The 26788-nt window shown below is 41.2% G+C and overlaps 1 protein-coding gene across 3 annotated transcripts in view; it reads left to right on the forward strand.

Moving 5' to 3' along the window:
* eml3 (EMAP like 3) overlaps nucleotides 1-26788 on the forward strand; it is a 60968-nt gene that overhangs the window by 14487 nt on the left and 19693 nt on the right. For 2 of the 3 annotated variants that reach the window (XM_084344638.1, XM_084344637.1), the window contains exons 3-10: nucleotides 12614-12790; nucleotides 13667-13781; nucleotides 13979-14482; nucleotides 17073-17183; nucleotides 17459-17487; nucleotides 23945-23980; nucleotides 25630-25750; nucleotides 26128-26277. In XM_084344638.1, the coding sequence (XP_084200764.1) occupies nucleotides 12614-12790; nucleotides 13667-13781; nucleotides 13979-14482; nucleotides 17073-17183; nucleotides 17459-17487; nucleotides 23945-23980; nucleotides 25630-25750; nucleotides 26128-26277 (1243 nt within the window). The remainder of the gene's footprint in view (nucleotides 1-12613; nucleotides 12791-13666; nucleotides 13782-13978; nucleotides 14483-17072; nucleotides 17184-17458; nucleotides 17488-23944; nucleotides 23981-25629; nucleotides 25751-26127; nucleotides 26278-26788) is intronic. The other variant, XM_084344639.1, reaches the window with a different exon arrangement.

The following is a 26788-nucleotide window of genomic DNA, read 5'->3' on the forward strand; positions in this document are numbered from 1 at the left end:
CCCTGAGCTGTTGCCAAACAGCAATGAGTCACTCGTACTCTGGCTTGTAACTGAAAAAATGAAAACAAGAAAAGCAGACGCTCAGAGTAGAGTGGGAAAGCTATCATGCGTGCAGACGAGTGTGTGTGTGTGTGTGTGTGTGTGTGTGTGTGTGTGTGTGTGTGTGTGTGTGTGTGTGTGTGTGTGTGTGTGTGTGTGTGTGTGTGTGTGTGTGTGTGTGTGTGTGTGTGTGTGTGTGTGTAGATGCTGGTATGCTGCACCAAATTAAATGGCTATGTTGTCTGTAAGTTGTGTGTTTGTCTTGCAGTTTGACCTGCACAACAGTTTGCAAACTGTATTAGACCTGTATTGTCATTGATAATTGAAAACTGATTGAAGGAAGACCTTTATCTTTTCGTGCATTTGAACAATTGTTTTAGAGATGCCACAAGCATGGGTTTGTGACTGTATTTGACAACTTTCATTTCAAATGGTTTAATTGTCAGACCGTTTTGTTTGGTTGGTATTCCCTATCCTTTTAGTTTTGTTTCATTATGGTAACAACATAACATGGCTCTGTAGTTAGCACCCATTGCAGTTAACTTTGGGAACTCATGATGTATTGTGAACCGCATACTCATCTAACCATTTGTTGGCCACTTGACGTGCCTGGAAGAATCTGTGCTTGTTACATTTTGACACTCATTTAAGATGAATTAATAATTCTGTTGGGGCACAGTCGCTCATGCCAAATTAGCAGTATTCTCCTCCTGTTTACTTCCGTGATTTAGAAAATGAAAATTTCACATCCGGTGGTAAAGCAAATTAGCATCATAGCTTTGCGTGGAGCACAACTTTGGTGAACTGGACCTGCAAAATCACAGAGCAGACCAATATCAAAGGTGTGTGTGGCTGGCCATGGTCATTTGTCTGCATTCATGTATGTGTGACCATACTCTTAAAGTGATAGTTGGGGTCTTTTGATGTGGGGTTGTATGAGGTACTTATCCTGAGTCAGTGTATGACCTGCAGTAGATGACTGTCAGCTCTCCCCCTGTGTGGGGAAGCAGCACGTCACACCGACAGGGAAGCAGAGCCACCTAGAAGAAGGCACACTCAAAAAACTTTATATCCACTTAAGTGTACGCTATATTTTGAACATTTTTGGAGCTTTACATTGCTGTCAGACAGTCCTTTCCATTGGCACTACATTCCCTTGACTGTACAACGTATAACTACACATTGGTGCGATGGCATTGAAAGAGATACCACATGGTGACTGAAAGAACTGTGATTTGATTATTGTCTTTTCCCCTCCATGTTTTTGATGCTGGTGGAGTTTGGAGAGAGTGTAGTTAATAGGGCCCGACCGATATGGATTTTTTGGGGCCGATGCCGATACCGATTATTAGGGGGGAAAAAAACGATAACCGATTAATCTGCCGTTTTTTTTTTAATTTTATAAAGTTTTAAAATTGTATCAATTTAAGTAATATATCTACATATTTACTTATTTTTTTTGAACAAATGGCTGCTTTTGAGCCTTTCAGACACTTCTACAAAGAATTAAAGGCAGAAAAATAATTTCAAACCTTTTTATTGCTGAGTCAAGCAGCATATTAACATGACGGCCATCCAACATTAGGCCTACAACAAGGCACCATTAGCTACTGCTCTTCACGCCGGCAGGAAGACCGACTGATCATCTCAGTAATATACCACGGATTTATCATGAATCAAACTTGGACCAGAAAAGTGTTTTCAACTACTTGCCTACTCTACTAATATGTGTAGCAAGGCTAATAGCAGATGGCTAATTCTAACTTTAGCTTGCATATTACGTAGTGCTTAAACGTTAACTCGGCGTGACCGAGACCAACACAGCGGGGAACATCGTGAAGTGGGTTGAATTGAAACTTGTTGACTTATTGTTTATTTCACAAACTTGTTTATTTACCGTTGAGGCGGACCACTCTCCTCCGTGCGTCCCTTCCGCTGCCTGCTCCAGATCAGTCACTCTGCTGTGTTGTGAGGTGGTTAGTGGATAGTGGATGGAGTTTGTCATGAGGTCGGTGCGCCCTCTACAGGATAAATAGCCAAATGTCGGGGGATCTTTTCAAATGGGGGAACATTTTCAAAGTAAAACCAAGTCTTATTCCCTGCATTTTATTTCTGAAAATATTGACGACAATCGGCGAGTTTTGGCCGATTACCGATTAGTCTCAGACGGGCTATAATCGGCCGATTTAATCGGCTCGCCGATAAATCGGTCGGGCCCTAGTAGTTAACTATGACTCCTGGTAATCCAATCGTTTGGAAATGAGTACATTTAAACACAGATCAAATGATAACGATGATAAAACCAGCTTTAGTCTGTCTGGTTTATCCTTTCATGTGTTTTTATAATGTAAAAGGGACATTGCTATGAGTGCATTCATTCTCCCAAGGGGTTGAACCCTTTTGATATTAGTGGCCCCATAACTGGGAGAAAACAAACAGCTATTCTAGTGAGGTAGTGGCTCTCAAGCAGACAAAAAAATCTTAACACTTAACACTCACTGGTATTAAAAAAAAGCTTAAAAGGTTTATTTAATAGTTATTTTACAATGCCAGGTTTGTAGAATGAAATTTGAGTTGAAGTCCCTGTATGCTGCGTTAGAAACGAGGAACAATTTTACATAGTGGAGTGTTGCTGATGAGTTGAGGAGTGTCACAGTCTGAGGAGTGAAGCTGCTTTGTAGTCTGGTGGTACAGCAGCAGATACTTCTGTATCTGTTGTCAGATGGCAGCAGGGTGAACAGACTGTGGCTGGGTGGCTGTTGTCTTTTAGTATCTTTGGGCTCTGTGCAGACATCTCACTTCACTGATGTAACTGATGCTCTGTAGATGGTACCAGTGATGTTCTGGGTATCGCTTAGCCTCTGAATATAGCCACATCGTCAGGATGTTTTTTGTCGCCAAGCCACTCAGCTGTGGTTATCATACAAATATATGTGCAAGGATCAACATGCAACAGATGCTCATATATGGTAATCGTATAACAATTATCCTTGTTTCATCAAAATATTTTAAACATTTAGTTCAAGGTGTCATAAGACATCTGCAACAGCACACAACCCAGTCTGAAAGTCAGTTTGAAGGAGTATACTGTAGTAGGCAGAAAGAGTCATATTAATAGTCTACTGACTATTAAAAGGACTGTCACTCACTGACTGTCCTAACATGCACTTTGACAGAAAAAGCACAGACTATGAAAAGATGAGACATTTGAGATAGGAAAGAGACCCTTAAATATTCTACTTCAATTTAGACATTGAAGAGTTGGCCATTCAAAAATCCTTATTTATCTCCACATTACCACTGCTACTACCAGTAAAACCACATAATAAAACACTCTATTCATCTAGTCCATGTATAAAACCAGCCTACTAAGTACAGGATCCCAGTGCCAAAAAGATCCTCTTTTACAGCAGGAGTGGGTGTGGTGCCACCAAACTGCAAGTCATGGCCTCAGCAGACTCTTTTAAAAAGCAACTTTTTCCCAAGATAGACTGCACAGAAACAGATCTCAGAAGCATGTCGATCTGCTGCAGTATGTGTTGACTAAAATATCGAAGTGTGCGTAGATCTCACTTGTATTCTTGAAGGCCCACATAGTTTGGTATTTATGTGTGTGAGCGGGAGTTGCAGATGGACAGAGTCTTGTTGGGGACAGTTAATAGGTTTCTTCCCTCAGGGTAAATTCACCAATAAACAGTGCCTTTGGAGGAGAACACCAACTTCCTGTTTGGTGTATGTTCCTGTGAGAATTAACCAGATGTAGACACTGTGACGTCGTGTCCGGATATTTCCAACTGCTACGACTGAGCATGATGGTAGAAAAAGTTCCAGTTATGTTACATGTCAACAGTGAATCTCAGTCAGGGTTTCGCCCTGAAAAGTTATTCGGCCTCATCCACCGCTTTATGCAAACACTTTGTTTTTCACTATTAAACAACAACTTTGGTAAAATAAAACAAGGAGTACATGTTTCTCTGATGAGGAGGCTGGCTACATGGAGTACTTATTGGCACAATGGCACTGGCATCCTGGCTCCAGCTAAATCTACAGCTGTCCACTGCAGATGGTCTATCCATAACCTGGATGAGTAACTTGTATAAATTAGTTGAATATTACCATGTAATGCCAGTAAATTCATTATAATTTCATATAATGGTGTACTATAAAACCTACCAATAGTACAATATCAATTCTAGCTGGACAATTCAGCAGTTTGAGAAATACACAACTCGCAAGTGGCCCAAACGACTCTGTAAGGACACTCCCACACAGAGTTTAAAAGCCTGCAGCTCCCCTCCAGTTAGTCAGAACTGAAGAAGCCTCTTGGATGAGAGGTGAAACATCTTCAAGAAACTGAAACACGTCCAGTTGCCTATGATACAGCATCTAGAATAGCCATGACCTGGACGACTGAGAGCCTTCATCAACATACACAACTCAGTTTTGTTTTTTAGGTTTCGTTCCTTCATTAGCTCATACTGCAAGAGAAATAGTCTCCAATGGTCAATCTCGAATTTGTCTACTATCAGCTATGATTCTTTTTAAAGCTGGACATGTTCCAATCAAAGGCACTCCATATAGCTAAAACATGAGCCAGCCAAACCCAAACCTTGCGTCTACTAAATTCTGACTTGAAGGGGGTGAATACTAATGGAAGGAAGTCACATTGATATCAGGATTTCATTTACAAGTGAGACCTGAGTACAGAATAATGTTGATGTTGATTTGATGTTTAATTCATTTATGATATACAAACAATCATGACAAAATGTGTTGTATAATGTCCTTGAGGTAGGTATAAAAGAGAATTAAATAAAATAGAACCATGTTATGTGAAACAGTCAAACCCAACATTTTCAAATACCTTTTTCAAATACTGAAGTTTTGCACCCTGAGCAGCTGTTTTTTGTTTTCTTGGCCTGTCTCAAATCTACAACATTCCCTGTCTTTTATGATGCTGTTGTAGATAGACGGTGACTAGCCTTTATGGTGGTGTTGTGTGTTTATTGCAAAATTTCAACAATCTGTAACACTGGAGCCAGCTGTTGAGAGTGACGCCTCAGAGCCTGCTCTCTATCCAGCAGTACTGTTATGCATACGTGTATAATGAAGCTTCAGCTCATAAGAACTTCACAGCTGAAGAGAAGATGGTCGGACTGATATATGATCTCTTTCAGGACTGAGAATGATCGAATTGGCTTCTGTCCTTCAGAGCCTCCAGAGCTCTCCAACATTTTGGGAAATGTATTTCTTCACTTTTTTTCCAAGAGTTAGATCTCATTTCTGTGTGTACAGAGTTGGAGTCTGGACGAGGTCAGCCTTGATTAGCATAAAGACTGGGAGCAGAGAGAAACAGCTAGCCCGGATCTGTTCAAGGTTTAATAGATACACTTACCAACACCTAAAGCTCCGACCAGATTTAGGTTCTGGAGGTTCTTCCATCAAAGTGAGGGGAGAGCAGTATAAACAGCCAGAACCTGTGACATTGGATATACTGTGCCTTCGGCTCCAGTTCATTAGGTTCCTCCAGTGGAAATAGAAGTTGTTTGAGCTACATTATTGTTCTTTGTTTTTACATTTATGAGAACCATTGTTTTTTTAAAAGTTCTATTTGGTTTTACAGAAAGAAAAGCTAGGATTTTGTATTAATGCAAATATTATCGATCATAATAGCCACAGTAGACTCTAACCCCTGAAATCTTTACTTTAAATTCCAAGTAACCTACTTAACACTAAACATGAATGACTTAAAATTCAATGCAGCAATCACAGTTATTAATTATTTATATAATTTGGAATTAAAAAACGTATGTAATCTGCTTTGTCTGGACTGTGTGGGTGTGGCCTGATCAGATGTCACTGACTGTACCCTAACAACAAACAAACTGTCATCAGACTTTGATTGAAATAAATCCTGATTGGTGCACACAAGTATGAAACACTTTTTTTTTTTGTAAATGAACCCCACCTACAACAACACACAGCACAGAGAACTAAAAGAAAACAAATACAGAAGTCCCAAATTACCCACATTTTTTGAGTGATTAGAGCACTCTATTACCTGTAGGAAGCAGCCGAGTGAGGAAATATATTTTCAGGAACTTTAAACGTACAACATGTAACTTCTGCTGCTAGGGGGCTCTCTATCAAAACAAAGGATGTTGATGATGGAGTGCTGAGTGGAGGGCCAGGCTAAAGGTGTAGTTGTTTTCAGACATTTTAATGCAAAATGCAGCAAATGCCCAATACTAAATGACTGAGACTGGGACCAGGGCCTTGATTGGGATATATTGGTGTCAGTAGACAGTCAACCCCATACCCTTAAACTGTATAAGTTTAAGAATATACAGAATATTCTCATACAATTATCATCAGCCTTTATATAGAAATGTAAAATAAAACCAACAAAAACAGACAGCTCCCAAACACAAGTATTTTAATTTCTCTATGGCTGTGAGAACATGGTTTCTAATTTGCTGACCATAAGCTTAAACAATAATGTGTTCATCCATCACTATCTGAATGTTGTAGTTCATCTGTATTTCAAGAGGGAAACTTGTTTATTTGCTAATGATGTGGGGTCCTCCTCAATGACTGCTGAAGGCTCTTCTTACCCTCGGAACCAGGAGGCAGGAGGCCTGCAGAGGGAGTGAGCTTTTAGCATGTGTTTCTGTTTTTCTCAGCCTTTTCCATCCACGTTTCAGCTGCAGCCTCACAAAAGGAGGGTTGGAATGTTTTAATTGTTTATCATCAGGTAGTGTTTAGTGAGGACGGCTGTTAAAGCTCCAGCCACTTTCTGTTAAACTCTGTACAGGCAGGAAGGCCGGGGGTTTAGAACTGAGGCCTTCCACAAGACTCTGTGTTATCAGGCCTGTTTGTATCTCTCCTATAATTCTATAGGACATTTTAAGACATGCCAGTTTGCAGGATTACATTCCTGTCAATACTATATGTGTGTGTGTGTGTGTGTGTGTGTGTGTGTGTGTGTGTTTGTGTGTGTGTTTAGACGGTACACAGGGGAAAACAGATAGCCTGGCAGGAAGATGAGATGAGAAAGTTTCTGTTTATGTGTTTCTACCAGTTTGCTAATCTGCTCCTGTTTTACTTTGCTGTTAATGCAAACTCTTTCTCCATATTTACCTGTTGTATTAGATGTCCATATACAGGATAATGTACACTTCAACATTTTTGTCATGTAGAGATATGGATGGTATTTGCTGAAATAAAACAGAATCTGATGCCCTCTTTAACTCTATAACTCTCTATGCCCTCTTTAACTCCTCTATTAACTATTAACATGTGTTGGTGAGGCTGAATTTTGACGGTGTGGATGACAAAATGAACAGATCTGCTAAAAGTTTGCCTTGTAACCTTGTAATTTACACTACTGGTGATTACCAAAGAGAACATTCTGGTTGCAGCTTCTCATTTTTAGCTGGCTCTAACTATTGTTTTCACAAAATGACAACTGTTGGTGGTGGGTCACATATGCTGTCACTAATTAATGTTAATTTCACAGATAATTTAAAAGCTCAGCACAAACATCATTGCTAGTTTCTGACCAACGCAGTTGTCATATTCACCCCAAATACCCGCGTTGTGTAAATAGCAAGTGTACTTGTGCCCATCTATGGGCCCATGAGTGTGTAGGTCTTTGCCCAGCTGAGACCACAAACCTGTCCCTAAGTGAGGACGAGTGCTGCTGTTTAAATAGAAATGTGCCAGGTTCAGGCACATCTGGCGGTTAAAGGGAATGGTAGATGACACTCTGGCTAAAGGGGCGCTATGTAGTTCTGGAGAAGAAATTCAAACTCAGAAATATGTATTTTTTGTCCATAAGTGAATAAACAAGCTGTTCTTAGAGAAAAATAAGGTCCCAGAACACTGTTTGAAGCTAGAAAGGTGGCAGGGTCCGCCACATATAAACAGAGTCAAACAGTATAAATTGTGTTGTCCTTTAAGGTCAGTTTGTTTATTCAGTCATGAAAACAAAGAGAGTTTGTTTATTTTGTTTGTTTAGGTAGAAAAAAATCAGCCAATGAACATCTTTCTCTTCTCATTAACATTTCTTCAACAAAACTACAGAGTGCTCCTTTAAATAGGGCCCTCAATATTTAAGGACTCTGATACGCATCGGCCCAAAACACTTGATTGGGACCTTCTTGTGATTATCAAACATAATCATGTGATGCTCTCAGCAGAAATTCTGCTCCCAATCACTAATCAGTTTCAGTCGGTTCTGCTCTTTTTTTTCTTCAACACTTCCTGCACAAATGTTTCACATTAAAAGCTTTGGAATTGGCATAATCTTTTCTTTTTCTGGAAGACTTTTAATGCAAAAAAAACACAGGCATAGTTGGGGTTAGTAAGATTAGAAGCCGGGAAGAACAAGCTAAACTTTGAACGTATCCAACTGAAAAATCCCACCCCCTTCCTTCAGGCCTCCCTCCAAAGTCACTCCTCCAAAACTGCCTGAATACACCAGCACTGTCCTGACCGCCACACGCACACCATTTTCCCCTTTTTTCTAAGAGCGTTTTGATTTATTGATTGCTGTCCGGATGTAAAATTGAAAGTGACGACAGCAGAAAGATGAGTCTGACATGAGTCTGTTGCTGATGCACCAAGATCTGTTGATCTGTCTCATGAACCAGACCTTATCAGCCAGCAAAAAAAGATCACTGATCATGTATCAGCACTCAGTATTGTCAGATACCTTGAGTTTGGGTGGCAGTGTTGGGGTTTTTTTTTGGCGTATACATGTAGAACAAGCTGCAGAGATAGTGTCTTTGGTCGGACTGGAAATTCCCAATGAGTTTCTTGTGTCACTTCATCAACACTTCCTTGTTGCTGCGCTGGCCAGTGGCCAAAGGTTTCTATGCAGGCTGTTATTCTGATAGATCAGGGAGGAAGTGTGAACTCTCCGAAGGGAACCTGTAGAAACATCAATCAATTGAGGTCAGAGGAGAGTCGAAACGGTTTTCCAAGCAGTCTCACATTGTGGGTTTTCATGCTGGTTTAATTGTCTAATCTTGCTATGTCTACGTCAGTAGCTTTATTTGATGGAAACACTCTGAAACGCACCTCATATTATGTAACCCCTATTTTATATTAATGTTATTGATGTGTTTTAAGTAGTTTAGATTATTGCAATCACAAACTCATAGCATGTACTTTTTGTAACTTAGTTTTTACGCCTAAGTTCTTTATTAACAACCAAATCTTTATGATGAGAGAAAAATGGGAGTTGTGATACTTTCATACTCTGCAGTGTAAACATAGCCTGGGAAACGTTTGACCTTCGATCAGCAATGAAAAGAGGTTTGATGGCTCCATATCACACCACACCACAGGTTCACTGTGTTTCACTCTCTATTTATTGTTCTTAAGAATAATCAGTGTGTGGGATTTCCAAGCAGACCTAATTGCTGAAGGAACATTTCCTCAACTGCCAAGCTGGATCAGCTCCAAGTATTTTGCAACAGCAGTGATGATGAAATGCCTGTTTCAGTGAAACTGTTACACCAAAGAAAAATGTCTTAAAGGCCACAGTGAATCATAACCCTGATGTGCCAAAACCTCCTCGAGGCCTCCGGCTGCTTTTACATCACTCAGTTGGCAAAGTCACCCACATCTCCTGGTGTCGGCGGTCACCATGCAGTGAGCAGCTGCCCATGTTTGTTTATGAATGTGTTAAACTCTGAAGATTTGCCCATGCTACAACACTTAATATAAGCGATAAGATAAGTTACCCTCCTCCTTAAATAGTTGATTGGGTATATTTACAGTAGCTGAGGCTTGTTCATTTTTGACTAACTGGCCAATTATAAGTGTAGTTGGCTAGCTAGCTGTGCAGGTGAAGCAAAACAAAATCTTAACATCTTCAGATGTCAGTTTTTGTTTTGGTGTTTTCTCAGTTGACATGCTAGGAAGAGTAATACATCACTTTGGAGGAGACAGGTTGAGGCGAAGCCAAGTAGATGGGAATGTCATATACATGTTGTCAGAAACAATGAGTTAAAATAACACACTGATCAAATCTTGCAGTAAAGCAGTAGAGACTGAACGCCTGCCAAGTGCCTTTGTGTAGCTTTCTTAGAAAAGGATTCAGTGACGCTTGCAGTGATGAGTCATGTTCAGAGCACGAAAAGAAACTTGAAGATTTGATCTTGCATATCAGCCCACATGGGGAGTAGTGGGAAAGTAGCAGGAGGACGGCCATTCCTGTGTCTGACTGTAAAAAACTGTAACACCCACCATGCCTGTCCTGCAGAGGCACCCTGATAAGAATGAATTTAATTGTGTATTTTACATGTGTGATCATTTCGGTTGTCCCTCAGGGTTATTTGCTTTATGTGCTGGTTGGGAGCAGGGGGTTAGGATTCTTCCTACCAGTTGGTCATACTGGGTATCTACAACATTGCCAGGCTTTGTTATTTGGGTATGATGGTTTGTGGTTCGTTCCGCTTTAACCTCTCACTGAAATTTTAAACATGGACACCTGCTTGGATGTGAGGGGGAGGCAGGGACTCTGCGAGTGTTTAGGGCCGCCCAGCTCTGCTCCTTGTTAAATATACTGACCCCTTCTCAGCATTGACTAAGGTTGTGGTCATCCCTTTTATTAAACAGGGAAAACAGAATTAAAACCCTGTTTCTAGTAAAGGCCTAGTTCTCTTGTAGTAAAGATGTAAGTAAAGGCCCAAACCATGATTTGAGTATTCATGGTAGTCATATGGTGTAAGAGCATCCTAACCTGTGTGTAACCATTGCTAAAGTTCAATAGATGGTAAGCCCTGACCAAGTAGCATTGCCAGAGAGTATTGTCTGTTTATTGCTGGAGAATTTAGATCCATGTGGAAATGGAGCTTAAGACTATAATTACTGGCACTGTGTAATTCCAGGTTGTGGATCTCAACTGTTGAGTCGCCAGGGCTTCACAGGATTTGTGCAGAGAGGAGTGGTGTCTGAAGACCTTCTCCGCAGAACTTCTTGGCCAATTAACGTTTGTGCTTAGTTGGACTGCAGTGCAGAAATAACACGTAAAATGGCTGAGCGAGAACTGAGTGGCTGAGTAATCAGCAGGAAAATATCCTCCTCATGCTTGCTGTGCGCAGCTTTGTTCCATCCTGTGACACAAGAACAGAAGGAGGCATTCCAAAATTCTCACACACTCGTTTTGGACCAGAACCAGCTATGTAATTCATATGCACACACACACACCAGAACTGCAGCTCTACACAACACACAATAAGGTCTTTGAGAGGCTTTGGACTCTCCTCTGTTTGAAAACAACCCTCGAAACATCTGTAATCTCCTGTGCAAATAGGCAGCATGCCAAAAAAACACTCACATTTTGTCTCTCTATGCTTGTGAGGGACCCTAGGCAATGCATTCTCCAGCCTCTAACCCTAACATAACCAGTACAACTAAATGCCTAACCCAAACCCTTAATCTAACCCTAACCTAAACCAGGTTTTAAACTTTAAACAGTCTGAAAAAAATATTGAGGACCGGCCAAAATGTCCACACAATGCAGGTGTTTAGTGGCAGTGCTAAAACAGGGGACTGTGACCTGTAGTTTCCCCAGTGAACACACCACCCTCTTCGGCTGTTGCAATCCCTCCTGACCGGCCAGCAGCTGCTCTTCTTGGGTTATCGGCTACTTCTCCTCCAGAGTCGCTTGTCGCAGCCGGAGTATCTCTGGCCTAGGAGGAGCGGACAGGCCGGATGTACGAAGGGTGGCCTGCCCCTCCACGAGCAGCCCGATGGCAAACGTTGTGGTCGCTCTAGCTGGCTTTGTATGGAGAGGCACCCCTCCCTGCAGACACTCTGCCTGTCCACTCTGCATAACCCAGAGACACAGCTGCGAGCCGACTGGGTGGTGTATTTAATGTGGGAAAATATAGCTGGTAATCCCCTCACTACCACCAGCAACAAATATACACCAGCACACATGTACATATAAAAAATTAAACCTTAAAATGAACATGTTAAAAATGTTAATGTGACATAAGACGGAAAACTACAGATGACGTTGTGGCAGAAAAAGGTATAGCAGCGATTGGTGGCTCCCTCAAAGCACTTCAGTGTGATTTGAAACCAACTAGTGGTAATACCATACTGCTGGAAAAATTGGGGATGGTTTAACGCTATTCAAATTGAATACTGCCCAACCCTCGCCCCTGCAAATATGGAAAACCAGACCAGAGGGAGAGAGAAATATGACACTACTATGATGTAACAAAGCAGAACTTTTTCTTATAATTTTCATCTAAGTCAGTGTGAGTTAGAAAGGTTGCTGCTGTCTTTCTGTGTCAGCTAACATTTTTTGATTTACTCTCATCCAAAGAGAAAATCAAAGACATTAACTGTCATGTTCCAATTCAACCCATGCTAACAAAAACAGTGATTCTATTGTTTTACTGAATGATAGTTTCTGAATGCTTCCTTTTATTGAAAAGTGCTTTACAAAGCTCATTGAAATCAATTTGCTGTGTTTACTATCTTCCTCACTGGCTTTTCCCAATCTTTCACAATAAGCCCTGCTTTTCTAACCCTTCTGGGTTCTTCATAGATGACGTGTCGGCAGACAGCAGTGCTGAGTTCCCGGACAGAGCGTCTCTGATGGAAGTGCGCCTGCAGGCGCAGGAGGACGAGATCACGTTGCTGAAATCCTCCCTGGCTGATGCCCTGCGCAGGATCCGCCTCCATGATCAGCTCTTACCAATACTGAAACAGCAGCTTATTGCAGGTGAGTGATCTTCAACATGATATCTCCACTCTATTGCCTAATGTTACATTGCCCAGTGTCAACATACCATTATAAATGAGGTGTTGTGGTGCTACAGATATGCCCTGGCCTACAAATCATATCCTCCTGATGTAAAGAAAACATGTCTGTTTGGTACGGACCACATCAAAAATCACATCATCATGTCTTATTTGCTGTGAAAATAAAATGCAAAAATTACCATTTCCACTAAAATCATGACTAATATCATAAACACAATATCTGTCAAAATATTAGTAATATAATTTGAAGAACGTTGAAGGGCTTTGTATTATTTAGTGGTACTGCAGTGTATCTCTGTTGTTTTGTTTTTTGGACTATTCTTTGTTTTTGTAATTGGCTCGATGTCATTATAAATGAGGGTCACCCCCTCAGTGATCATTTGGTTATGAATAAAGGTTGAATGAATGAATTCAAACTTGTACACTCTAATCAGTAAACTACAGTCTTACATTAGTGTCGAGGTTCCATAGCAGTAGGAACTGAAGTTCAGGGTTGTTGTAGCTACTTGCCTCAGGTAGAGAGAGCCTGTGTGTCAATCCTGCTTATTTACTTGCAACACAGTGTAGAAAATCTTTGACACTTGACAAGTTTCTTGAGTACACTGTCATATTGCCCACCTTTGCTATCAAGCCTCATTGGGTTCAGGTCTCCTGAATGAAATGTGACTAAATAAACTGAACACCAATGACTGACGAGCCAAGGCATCAAATAAAAATCGTTAAAGTATTGTTTCTGAAACATTTGATCAGAAACCCTTCCTGGAAACTGACTAGACACACAGAGTGCTCCAGTATCAATCAGAAATAACTAATAATCATCTTAAATCCCACCCAGTGAACCCAGGAGCTGCGCGAGTTCTGAACCAAGTGTGCGGCTCAGATGGTTGCACCAGCAGCAGGAAATTGTCCTCCAGCTCTGCCGTCGACGGGATCCGCCACTCTGCTCCCAGGTATTGGACTTACATGGGCTTAAAAGGACAAGAGGGATGATGAGGGACCATCACTGTTTTATTTCACTTGATGTACTCATATTAATTTCTACATCAGAGGCATGCTAGTCCATTAAGAAGTCAATTTGTGTTCATATGATATGTGTAGTGTGATTATGACTGTTTTGTGTTGACCCCGACATTTGAACTATCTCTAGCCAGCTGTCAGACAGCATGGTGACCAATACGAATGGCCACATAGGAAGCTCAGAGTCCATGAAGCCATCACCCAGACCAGCAACACTGGACAGGTCAACCCAGACAGAGCCCACCCTTCCAGGGTTAGACACTGAGCGAGTCCCTCTCCCCAGGCGGGTCCAGAGCCTGCAGCTAGAGGACGCCCTCCCACCAGGGGAGCCTGTGGTTGAGGGGACACGGGGCAAGCTCCACCGTGTCCCCGGTTTGGAGGAGGATGAGGAGCAGCAGGAGGAAGATGAAGACGTAGGAGCAGAGCAGGAAAAGGAGCTGAGTTGGATGTCGTCAGTAGAGGAGCCCATTCAGCCCACCACGATCAGAGGCCTACAGAGGGAGGACTTCCAGGATGGAAGCTGCTCTCCAGAAGAGCCAGGCTCTGGCTCAGCCTCAGTCAGAACCTCAGAGCAGAACCTCAGCTCCCGTTCTGGACCCCTGTCCCCCATCCAGGAAGGAGAGAAGAAACAACTGTGCGTTATCCCACCATCCTCCTCTTCACCGACGCTGTCTTCATAATCACTTTTTCTGTCGCGAATAATTGCATGGCTTTAATGAACCAATCAAAAAGCTTTTCTAATTTTGACCTGTGTGACTGCAAATCCCAGTTATGCTGCAAACCCCCTTATAAAACCATCAGCCTCAGGTTGCCAGGGTGTGATTGTGCTGCGTTAGAGCAGGAAACCTGAGGGGAGATGACATTCTGTCATCATGCTCGCTCCAGCCTCCATGTGCTCTCTTCTCCCTGTGTTTGAGCAGGGGGCGAGGGGAACATAAAGCTGTAGTGGAACATAATGGAGGCACTCGTCCACACTGAGTGACATATCCAAGATTAGCTTCACGGCACACAGAATTTGAGCCAAGTGGAAAATGTGATGTGAGGGCAATTGAACACAGCATAATGTACAAAATGTGCTGGGCAGGGTTAGGGTTACAGTACATATACACTTAGAGTCAACGAGGAAGGTCAGGGGGTTTGCGAGACTGCAGATGTAACCTTTCAAGGCCAGAAACTGTTTTGAAATCTGTCCAGACAGAAAACATCAGAGCTAATACCGAATCCGAAGAACCTACAGAGTGTTCCTCTGTTACAACTTCATTGTAACCACAAAGAATTAAAGCTGATGGTTCTGTAAGAAGATGCAGATGTGTACAGTTGACACAGTGCCACTATCTGCAATTCAACTGGGTTTTGCAGTTTCTTTCAATGCAGTTCTACACTAATCAGTCCTTTAACATTATCTTCCTCAAATCAAGGATCTCTTGCATGCTGTGATTTGTTCTTCACTGTGAACTCTGTGAACTCAAATGATTATCTTTCTAGTGGTGATTCAAAAGCAATGTGTCAGAGTAATGCTGCTTTTGTTTATCTGTGCATGAGTTTCCTTGTTGTGACTTGTAAGAGGGTTTCATTGGTGATGGCTAACATAAGCTCAAGTCTCCCTCTGCTCAGCTCTGTCAAGAGGTACTGGGGAAGCTGTGCCTGCATGCTCACTCGTCTACATTCAGCCTCTTTATTTAAAGATTGGTACTACAGAGATTTGGGAGGAGGGGGTTGTTGCCAGCTGAGTTTCACTTCCTAGATCTTAGGCCAGTGACACAAACGCTGTTTTTAGTTCTGCAACACTTCCTCTGGTGATGCTTCTGGTACAATGGCATGTCATCAGGAAACGGGGTGTGTCGCAAGAAATCCTCAGAGAGGATAAGAGTTTAATTAGGGCTTAGAACATGGTCTGTTTGTGTGTGTTCTTGTTCATCAGTACTTGTTGAAGTCAGACCCTCAGCATGAGCACAGCACAGAATTAAGTTATTTTCACCAGCGATCTCCTCTTTGTTACCTCGTTAAGATAAGGATTTTCATTGAAGGCCACTCAAAGAGCTAGTCTTAGTTTTAGGCCAGGGGTAATCACAATTTATTACAAATTTATTGAATTATTCCTTAACAACTGAACAGTTCGATTACCAGCTTGGTATACAGTATACAAAACGTCATATACAGTGTCCCTGTTCCCAAAGCAACATGACTGTTGCAGCGTACCAGTGACAGACGTACTGGACCTTCATCATCTGCACGCAGTTTGGTTTAGGCAAGAAACCTACTTGGTTAAGTTGAAGACAACATTGTGGTTTGGCCTAAAATATGTAATTAACTTATGTTACTTCAACTATGAATGTGCATACGTTATGTACAGCACTTCAGTTACGTACTTTGTATTTGTTAACTATGTTAGTAAGTTAAAAAAAACTCACCGTCGACTTACACTGGACACCAGCAGCAGTCTCCTTGTTGGAAGTCCTTTGCTTGTTTGACCCAACCAACCGTCCCTGCTCTACGCAGAATCCCAGTGCTCTTTATTCTATGTACTTCGCTTGACTTCCTGCTTTGTTGGCGTTATAATAACTACAGCCACCAGAGGTAACTAATGTGAACCTGGGGTCTTTATAACTTGCTTTCGCAGTCGACCTATATGGTATTCTTTCTGATGAGGGCGGCCCGTATTAGACTAAACTTCTGAGCAGTGCTAGTTATGTTTTCTTATATCAGTGTAATATGACACCAGGGCTTACTAACTGTACCTCGTACAGCAGCAATCCTGTTCTTTTATTTACATTTCTTCTAAATTAGTTATCAGCTGGGGAGGACACTACCCACATCTTTGTTTTCTTTAGATGCTCTACTGGCAGAAATGACTATGCATTTAAAAAGTGCAACACATTTTGATGGTACATCATCTGCCACCATTATCACTGTAAGGTTCATATTTGCAGTGCTAAACTGGAAGGTTGGCAGGCATAGCAACAGTAACTAATCGATGCAGGAAGGAAAAAGGTCAGTAACTTTGGTTTAGTACAATATTAGTACAGTAATGATGGCCAACACTAAAAAATACGACCCAAGTCGTATCAAACCAGATTTATTGTGTGAGAAAGTTGGGAATTACATTTTGCATGGTGAATAGTGGTGTCGCTGCATCCATCTGTGTGAGATTAGTGTCTGTATGTGGACATACAGCGAGTGTTTACCTGGAAGCTGGCTCTGATTTCTGTCCTCTGGTGTTCCAGGGTTCGTAGGAACAGCGAGAAGCTGGCAAACCCAGAGAGGCAGAGGAAACGTCTGGACAAGAAGGCCGCGTCCTCGGCCAACCTCCTCACCCGCTCCCCCAGCCTAGAGAAGTGAGCCCGATGCCATCACTCACAGCTGTCACCCTGTAGTCACACAGCTCACTTTTTCCTATGGCTTCTGCAGCCTTGCATATCTCATCAAAGACACACTTGCTGGAACACTGATGGCCCCTATGAATAATAATAAAATTCCATTCCCATGAAAACTTTGCAGTAAGACAGTACGTGATACTTGAGTGAGGGACTGAGGGATAAAAGCTCATCATTTTTATGAAATGGTGTCATACTGTATATCTGTGTCACACAGTTGTTCTCTGTCTCCACAGTCGGGCGAAGGACCTGGTTTCCAGTGCAGGTGATTCATATTTCAACTTTTCTCTTTTGTCTTTAAGCCTGAAACTGAGCTGGACATCACTGTGTTCATCTACTTTATCCAAATGGAGAAGGAATTTATCCAGCTACTTACATTAGATATTTAACACAGAATCCTGAGGACAAGATATTTTGGCAACTCTCATAACTTGTGTTCTTTTTCTTTTATTTAATCGGAGATGTGGACTCAAGTCATTGTGACTTGGACTTGAGTCAACTTGAGTTACTGTTTTGATGATTTATAACTTGACATGGCAGAAAGTAAGTGGACTGAACTTGACTTGAATTGGCCAAGAAAAATGACTTGCCTGAGACTTGGAACAATTGACTTGCGCCGCATATCTGTAAAAGACTTTCCATACCATACACACCTACAAAAATCCCCTCTCTAATAACGACCAAAAGATTGGGCTACCCTTAAGACGACTGGGCGGGTACAAGACTCTGATTGGACCAACCGGTGTTAGTCAAACCTCACAGCGCGTTGCAAAGTGTACACTCCATCGTTCATTTTCCCTTGTGAGCTGCAACTTTAACAAGCTATCTGTGCATGCCAATAATCCTTGGTCGTATATCGAATCATATATAACTAATCACAATGTTGTGTTTACATATGACAGTCTGTCATATAAAAACTATGATCCTAAACAACATGCTGTAATGAAAGTGAAGTTAAGTTTGACAGCAGTAAACTATTGTTGTTCTCAGCCTCCATTATCGATGATCAGAAGGAGAAGCTGTTGAGATAACTCAGTACAAAAATAAAGTCACACCTGCATGCATTTACCTGCACATAAACCAGGTTTCCCTGCATTCCATTTCAGTGTCATATCCTGGTTAGGGTTAGGGTTACGTTCTTGGTACCTTCTTCTGTTGGCTCTGTTTTCAGCAATGAAGTCGAAAAAAAGCACAGCAAGAATATTTTTCCCAATGAGTCTGTGCTGTAACAGAACTCTAATCCTTAGAGGACCAAAGAGAGATGCCCTGCATGGATTAAGTCAAGCTATCGCGGATCATTAGCGCATGCTATTTTGTTACAATTGGGGATTTTTCACTCAGGTTTAATCCATCCTGACTTCAGAGTTGGCGAGGCCTCAGTTGAACTATACTTCTGTGCTTGTTCCCAGGCAGCTTCTTACTCATATGGAGTCGTTTTTGCAAAATTGAGTGCATTTCCCAACAAACCACATTTGTGGTTAGCGTAGCTTTTATGAGTGTTGGCCTTTAGTCTGCCTCTGGTTAGCCCTGTTTTTCAGCCTCATTCCTACAATACAGATTGTTAGAAGACACACTCTCTCACTCTCTCACATTGCAGAAGTCGAAAGATAAGAATTCTATTGGTTAAAGCTAGTTAAAAACGTTGTCAATCACTGTGGCGTGATAGTCTCTAAATATGATTATTTGTCTACTAATTGGAGTGTTCTTGGTTTGAAACGTGCTCTGATAATTTACATGTTTTTATTAAATGGCAATGTTAGTGCAGCTAAAACAATTCTTTCTTTAGTTGCTGTGATCTGGCTCCAGATCTGTGTTGCAAGTTCACTTATCAAAATTACAGATGTGCATGTTTCTTTGATTGATGTAAAAAAAACGCTCTCAGCAGCAGCAACCACAGGATCCATGTTGACCAAAAAGACGTTTACATGCCGGTATGTGCTACTGATTGGCAAAATACAGACGCAATTGTTTTTGTGAGAATTCAAACTGTGCTTCAAATGAGGAAAGACGTGTAATATTTGATCCATAATAACCTGTTTTCTTGGCAGTATAAGTGCAACAGGTAATTTATGGTGTTGCTCTCATCATTAATGTCAAATTGAGAAAACTAGTGAGCTGTGCTGAACAAAGAATCATGACCCTGAACTGTCTGAGAGGTGATGCTTGGAACAAATTGTATGTCGTCTCAATTGTTCAAAGGACATGAGAAGTCCTTTTTTGTTACAGTCTTCCAAATACAGGATCCATTTATGATGCCAAGTCTCCAGAACCTTTTAATTCAGAGTCATGGGTATGAGTTGAGTTTTTCTAAGAGCTGTTTTTGGTGACAGTCCCACTTGTATGAGACACACTCTTTAAGCTTAATCTTTACTCTTTTAATCAGATGCTTTAAAACACTCATTTATAAACAAAATCCCAGAACAAATTTTCTTTCAGGGAATGCTTCGAACTTAGACTTTGAAAACTTGAAGAACATTCAGACACATTAAAAACACATCAGCTAGGCAAAAACAACAACAGCCTAAGAGTCATCTGTAGCAGCCATCATCACTGTCATCACGGTAGACTTGTAGTTCTCGAGACCGGTCTTGGTCTCAAGACCACTTTTTTTGTGGTCTTGGTCTTGTCACGGCCTCGACAGTCTTTGGTCTCGGTCTCTCTCACCTCCTTCAAGTGGTACCAATCACATGCATTTTGTGACACAGACGGTGTTGGCGCTCGTCCTCTCACGCCCCCCCTCCCCCCTCCGCCCTCTAAAGCACGGTCACGGATCCATGGAGGAGGAGGCAATAATAATAATAATAATAATAATAATAATAATAATAATAATAATCCTCAAATAGTGTAGAAATAGCGGTCATGCAATTGCTACACATATTTGATTTCAGCCAATTGATGAAAACATTTATAGTGAGTTCACACACAAGACATGCACTGTCTCTGTATTATTGTGCCTGTAGTTGAAATAATACAATCTCATATTTATACTAAGCAGCTGAACCCAGTATGGTGCTTATGTTCTACAACTCATGCAAAATGGCAAAAAAACTAGTTTTTTTTTTTGGTCTCGGTCTCGGTCTTGAGCTGAACTAGTCTTGGTCTTGACTTGGTCTGTCTTGGTCTTGGTCTTGATACTCTTTGGTCTTAGTAGTGTCTTGGTCTCGGTTTAGGCGGTCTTGACTACAAGTCTACATCACAGTCCAGGCAGACATTTAAAGTGCATGTCAACAATTTTCATAAAAATGTCAAAAATGAAAAGTATATCTCATGTCCCTTATGTATTCATTATTTCAGGAGAGGAAGTAAATGAACTGAAATGAATCACATTTGATCTGCCACATTATACTATTCAAATGTCTTACATGTTTGTTGAGTGTTTTTAAAAAACCCTGAGCTAGTAGAATGGGTTAGCACTGAAAAAGATGCAGTAACCTCAGCAGCATATCCATTTCCACACAGTTAACTGAATTAGAGTCATGGGTAAACTCATCCACCTACATGGATCATAATTAAGTTTTAATGTCATTATCTGCAGTTATTCACATATATTTATGCCATTCAGAAGCTAAATAAACCATCTTGTTTTTACGAAGTACAATCAAAACTCATTATTGGTATAATTCTACCTCTATATCCTGAAATAACGACAACAATAATTTGTTGAGGAGTTAAAAGTGTCCTTTTAAGTACAATATGATACCATCTGCCAGGAGATTAAGTTATGATTTATCTTCAAAACCTACATATGAGGAGCCTGTCTCACTGCATCGCTGCAAGTCCTTATGCTAAATTGGTCGTCTTCCGACTCCAGCATGACAGTGGTCAACTGTCTCATCTTACTCTCAGCAAGAAAGTACCTAACTAAATATATAAAACTATGTAGCTGCTATAAGCTGTACCGGACCGAGTAAAGCTGTAGAAGTAAAAGCCCTGAGTTGCAAAAGCTATATCAAACTCTCTTTAAATTAAATCAGTGCTCATGGGTCATTGCTGTCATGCAAAGCACAGTTTCAGCACATTTAAACACCATCCATGGGCCGTGCGCTCCGTTGGCTCTAGTCGACCCTCATTGGCCCTCATCGGTGTCTGTTCTGTAGTTGAATCGGTGGCGCAGCACATCGGTGAGAGAAATCAATCTGATTGGCTGTTCAGCGAAGCAAACCAGTGCTCGAGAAGAGAAAGAGAAAGGGAAAGTCCCTTAAGTGTGTTATCGTAGTATCCATGATTCCAGCCCACCTCCACCTCTTTGACGGTGCAACTTCATCAGACATGTTCTGATTAGAAGTGGCTATATCAGAGAGATTGTTGTGACAATGCTACTTTATCATGACAGCAGTTTGTATATTCCTCAGTTTCATCAGTATGAAAAATTCAGAACATCTGTTCTACCAATGGACATATTATGTGTGTGAATGGTACACATGGTCATGGTCAGTGATAGTGTGGAAGTAACTAATGACTGATTACTGAGAAGTATGTGGAGTTGTACATTTCAGACTTCCACCTTAGGGAAACCTGCCTAGATAACATGATATAAAACTACTTTACCCCAGCTTTCTTTAGCTATCTTTATGGCCTAACATTTCCCCTCCCTTTCTAAACCAGCCAACACGTTTTTTTATGAGTTTGATTTCTTGTGAAGCCAAACACTGCAGAGCCAGTTTGGGCCGTGGGCGCTGCCTGGAATCACATGCACTGTGGTTAGCCGAGCAGCCGCAGCACTCCAACTCGCCTGACTGAATGATGGATGGCCAGCTCTGCAGAGGAGGCTGCCAAAAAACTTTTTTCAAGTCGCTCTCTTTCACTTTGCCTTTCATTCTTTCTACATGTCGTTCTAAGTTTTGTTTGATTGAGTTATAGTTGTGCTTGGCATGAGTCTAGCCTTTTAGATTCCTGACAGCAGAGAGTGGCAGGAAATTTAGGAGGACATCGTTCAAATTTCTCTGGAGATTGAACTATTTTTAATACTCTCCTGGTACCAACCCCAAATGTGTCCCTAACACTGAAAATCAAAACTTTTCACTGGAAGCTGCCATCGTCTCCCTGGTCTTCCTGTTCAGTATTTGATCATAAGTTTGCCAGTTTAAAACTGTGTTTGATTCTTGTCCCTATAGTTCAGCTAAACTTAGAATCTATATTTTACAAACCATCAAACAAACATGTCATTATTTAATGTCTGATTGACTAATGTATTTATTTTTTTATTACCAAAAAGAACATTATACTTTACATTATACATTATATTGGTGTTCTCTTGAGTGTTTAAATGTTTGGTTCTGACTGATGATGTTGTCCTGTAATTTAGGAATAGGCACTAGACATTGGTTCAAAGGGTCAAGGTTCATGGCTGTTCAAAGGTCTGAGGGAAGATGCTGATCTGTAGTCTGGTGGTGTGACCAGGTGGTAGTCTAGTCTGGTAGTCTGACTTTGTTACCTGTGACTTGTTGTTGTGCCTCATATGTGATTTAAGCTCTGCCTATGCTACTCTGTGGCTATGGCTTGGTATGGCTGTGGTTATTCTGTGTCAGGATTTGAGTCTTGGTGTAATGTATAAAAGTCACTACCCATTGTTTTGAGTCTGGTCTCTGCCATCACCATCTGCATCCATGAAGGAGAAACTTGACCCTCCTCTCCTCTTTCCTTATGAGAGTTTCTGACAACTTGGCAAGGGTTTGAATTGTGTGCATGGGGTAACATTAGCAAGCTCGGCTAGCTAGCTTTTACTTTTTGAATCGACTACAAATGTATGTTGTCTATCTGTTCTCTCACTTTTGTAAACAGAAAGACATCTAACCGCTAACGGTTAATAGCTCATACTATGTCATTTTTAAGATGTGGCCAGAGATTTAGTTTCAAACGTTGAACGAAAGAACTGAGCGTATGAAGAAACAACAGTCTTGATGTTACGTCCAAGACACCTAAGTATTGTGTCGAGGAGATGTCGACTGAAGTTAGCATGCTAACCTGCTCCGGTCCAGGCAAACAGCCACAGCAACAGCCAAGGATAGCCAGCAAAGAGCAGTAGTTGAAGGTTAATCTGGTGATATGCTGCCCCCTGTGTTTTTGAAACTACCTTTGAATTCTGGCCATATTTTACAAATTACACCTTTTAATCTTAAAATTTCAAAGAAAATTTCAGAAATAAAGTAATATCCTTGTTTATTTTCATCTTGAAGCCTCATTCCTACCTCATCTGGTAATATTCCAAAAACCGGCTCGTGTCCTCATTTGAACTATCAGACAGTGTAAATGTTGTGATCGTCTACTATCGTTTACTGGATCTCAAATGAGATTTTTCTTCTTGCTCTGCTCAGCTTTGATTTATGTCTTCCTGTTTCCTCACTATCTCGTGACTTCTGTTGTTGCCACAGAGGTTCGTGTTTTGGTAAGTCTAAGGTGTTTCGCTGGCCTTTTACCAGGCACCATAATTTCATGGTCCAACACACAGACAGAGGACCCTGAGTCTGAGCAGTCTGCTCAGACTTCACCCTCCCGTCTCATAAAAGTACAGAACAATTGCCAACGTAACAGAGCCAGTTACATCCCAAAAAGAACTGGAAAAGGAAGATATAACCTATAACTCATAGATCTAACCCCTTTCAAACTCAGAATAGCTCCTTGGGGATTCCTAAAGTCGAAGTTAGGTCAGCTATGGCTGGAATCAGCTGTGACTTCAAGGTGTTTATTTGTCTGGCTAACCTTGTGCTTTCATTCTCACACAGGATCCCCTGGGTCAAGAAGAGGAACCTACAGCCAAGGTAGACCTGCTTTTATGTCACTTTGTATCTTTAGCTGTTTTTATGCCCAGAAGGTCATCAGAGAGTGCTGTAGTTTTCCAGCAGTATCCCGTTCACTGTAGCCCAGTCACACACAGACAGTTTGCTATTCAGTGTTCCACTTGTCTATTGGCAGATGACCACTAAAACCATACTGAGGGTAAATATTGGACAGGTGGACAGAAAAGAATTAAAATGGAATTATCATGTTTATAATAAGGTAAAATATACTCAGTTGCCAGTTTATTTTTTTTCAGCTTGTTCTGTTGCCCCCAAGTCATCTCCCAAAATAATGCAGTGAAAATCTGTGAAAGTTGCACAAAACTACCAACCAAACCTTATATTTGACCAAAGTTACAGAAATGGCTTAAAAATGACTGGACGCATGTCATACTGTTTCTTTAGGTGAACGTCAAGCACTAATTGCCCATTAAATTTTATATAGTAGCTTGGATGACATAACTCTACATTATTTGTTTTTAGCCACGCTGGTGGCGTGGCTCTGGGGATGGCAATGTAGGTCGCTTGGTCCAGACTGAAATATCTCATCAACTGTTGGATGGATTGCCATTGGATGACTTAAGCATGTAGCCTAACGAGAGCAATTTTGGACAACTTAGATACTCATAAGGAAACTGTTAACCTGCAACCTGATTTTTTGCTTCTGTATTGGCCATCTGGAGGCACCTGAAACAAGTTGTAAGTGATAAGAGAGAGATGAGTATCTGTTTACAGTCATCCATCTGCTAGCAGTGCACTACAGTATAAAGATGTGGACACAACATTGACATATCAGCACTTTTTGAGTTGATATGGCAAAATTTTTTCTTGTAAATTTAAACGTCCAGCACGTCCGACTACCTGGTGAATAAATGTCCAATATTCACTCTTTTAGCTTTGTTTTTGGTCTCCACCAACTCCTGATGGAAGTATCTGTCTCTTTAGCTGCTAAATGCACCGCAATGATCATCAGCTAGTCTCTAACTACTGGTGGTGGGCAGATTGTTGGTTGTGGGTCTTTAGTAGGGCTGAGCGAGCACTCTGCTGAAACCAGTACCCGGTACAGATTATGTACTTACTACAAGTATGAATATCATCTGAGTAAAATGTGTTAATATCTATACTCTTGATAAAGACAATCCTCATTGGGTAGCTGACTGAAGTTTATTCATTTAAGTTTATGTTTTAATGTGTTCTGTAAATCTCTTATTCTTGTGATCAAAAACGTTGATCTGAAGCTCAGTTCTGAGGTTTTTCTTAAAATTTTTGTCAGAAATAGTAAATACAGCAATTTATGATTAACTCAAGGAAGGAGGAAAAGTGAGTACAGGGCAGTGAGCTATCAGGGTGCCCAGTTGAAAAATGTGTCATAGATGCAACTATTATAAATCCAAACACACACACACACACACACACACACACAAAGGCCCATACTCAAATAATAAAGGCTGTCTCTGCAGTTTTGGTAAATAAAGGCCCTGGTCAGGGTTTACGATCTACAATAAACGGCAGTAAGTGGAAGTTGGAATGTGATACATGAAACGGAAGGTAAACAGTAAAACACTTGTCTCTGTCTGCCTCTCTGTGTATTACCGCTACATTCCTTGTCCCCTGCTGTGTTTGTCTTCCAGGGCAGTCGATCAAAATGTTCATCCGAGGCCGGCCCATAACCATGTACATCCCCTCTAACATCCAGAACTATGAAGACCTGAAGATGGAGCCGCCCTCTGAAAGACTGGAGCTGGACTGGGTGTATCCTTCCAGAATGCCACAGCAGTATTCAGCCTCTCCTTCATATTTATGAGGATTATGTTACATTCAGACAGCGCTGATTCAAATGCGTGGTCATTTCCTGGAGACAAGCCACGCTGTCTGTATTGGAAAATATCTCTCTAATAGTCTAGTGTCTGTGAGGACTGCATCAGGCACAGATTAACTGTTAGCTGTGAAGTTGTGGGTGTTATATGGAGAGTTTACAAGACAAAAATAGTGTCATTATTCTTTCACTTCAATTCATATAAACTCAAATTTTCACATGCAGATTGGTTGATAATGACACAGTTTTCATTGTTGGGTGAACTGTTCCATTAATGAATGAAATGAATTTGACCTTGACCCTGTCATGCCAGCTACGGTTACCGGGGACGGGACTGCCGGGCCAACCTGTACTTCCTTCCATCGGGCGAGGCAGTGTACTTCATCGCCTGTGTTGTTGTGCTTTACCACATCAACAACCGCACACAACGGCACTATCGCAAACACACAGACTGCGTCCGCTGGTCAGTGCAAGACAATGTTTAGCAACTGCATCCACAGATTAGAAAAGATGAAATCTAGGCCAATAGACCAACATTCTGGGAACATGTGTATAAAAGACACTTAATTTGAGAATGAGATGAGAAGAGGTGTTCAGCCCTGCATAGCTTAAAGATTGAAAACTGCCTGCTTCCACATTTTATGCTAAGCTAGGCTAGAAAACAGGACTAAGATGTAGCTTACAGCTAACCCACTGACTCCATGGGAAATTACTTCATGTTTGCATCACCCAAAGTATGACAAGGATGATAGTGCCTGATGGTGAAATCTGAAATATTCTGATATTTGGATGGTTTTACACCATCACTGTCAATCATTTTTGAACAGATCTAAGGCTCAGTATGTTCTGTCAACATGAACCATATTATGGGTGGGAATCAAACTGTAACACACAGATGTGAAACAATGAACAAAATCTGCAAAGAGTCTTAGCTTGGCACCTCTTTGTCCATGTCAATGTGTCCCATCATTCCA

Source organism: Pagrus pagrus (assembly GCF_965226575.1).
Source record: "Pagrus pagrus genome assembly, chromosome: 22".
NCBI lineage: Eukaryota > Metazoa > Chordata > Actinopteri > Spariformes > Sparidae > Pagrus > Pagrus pagrus.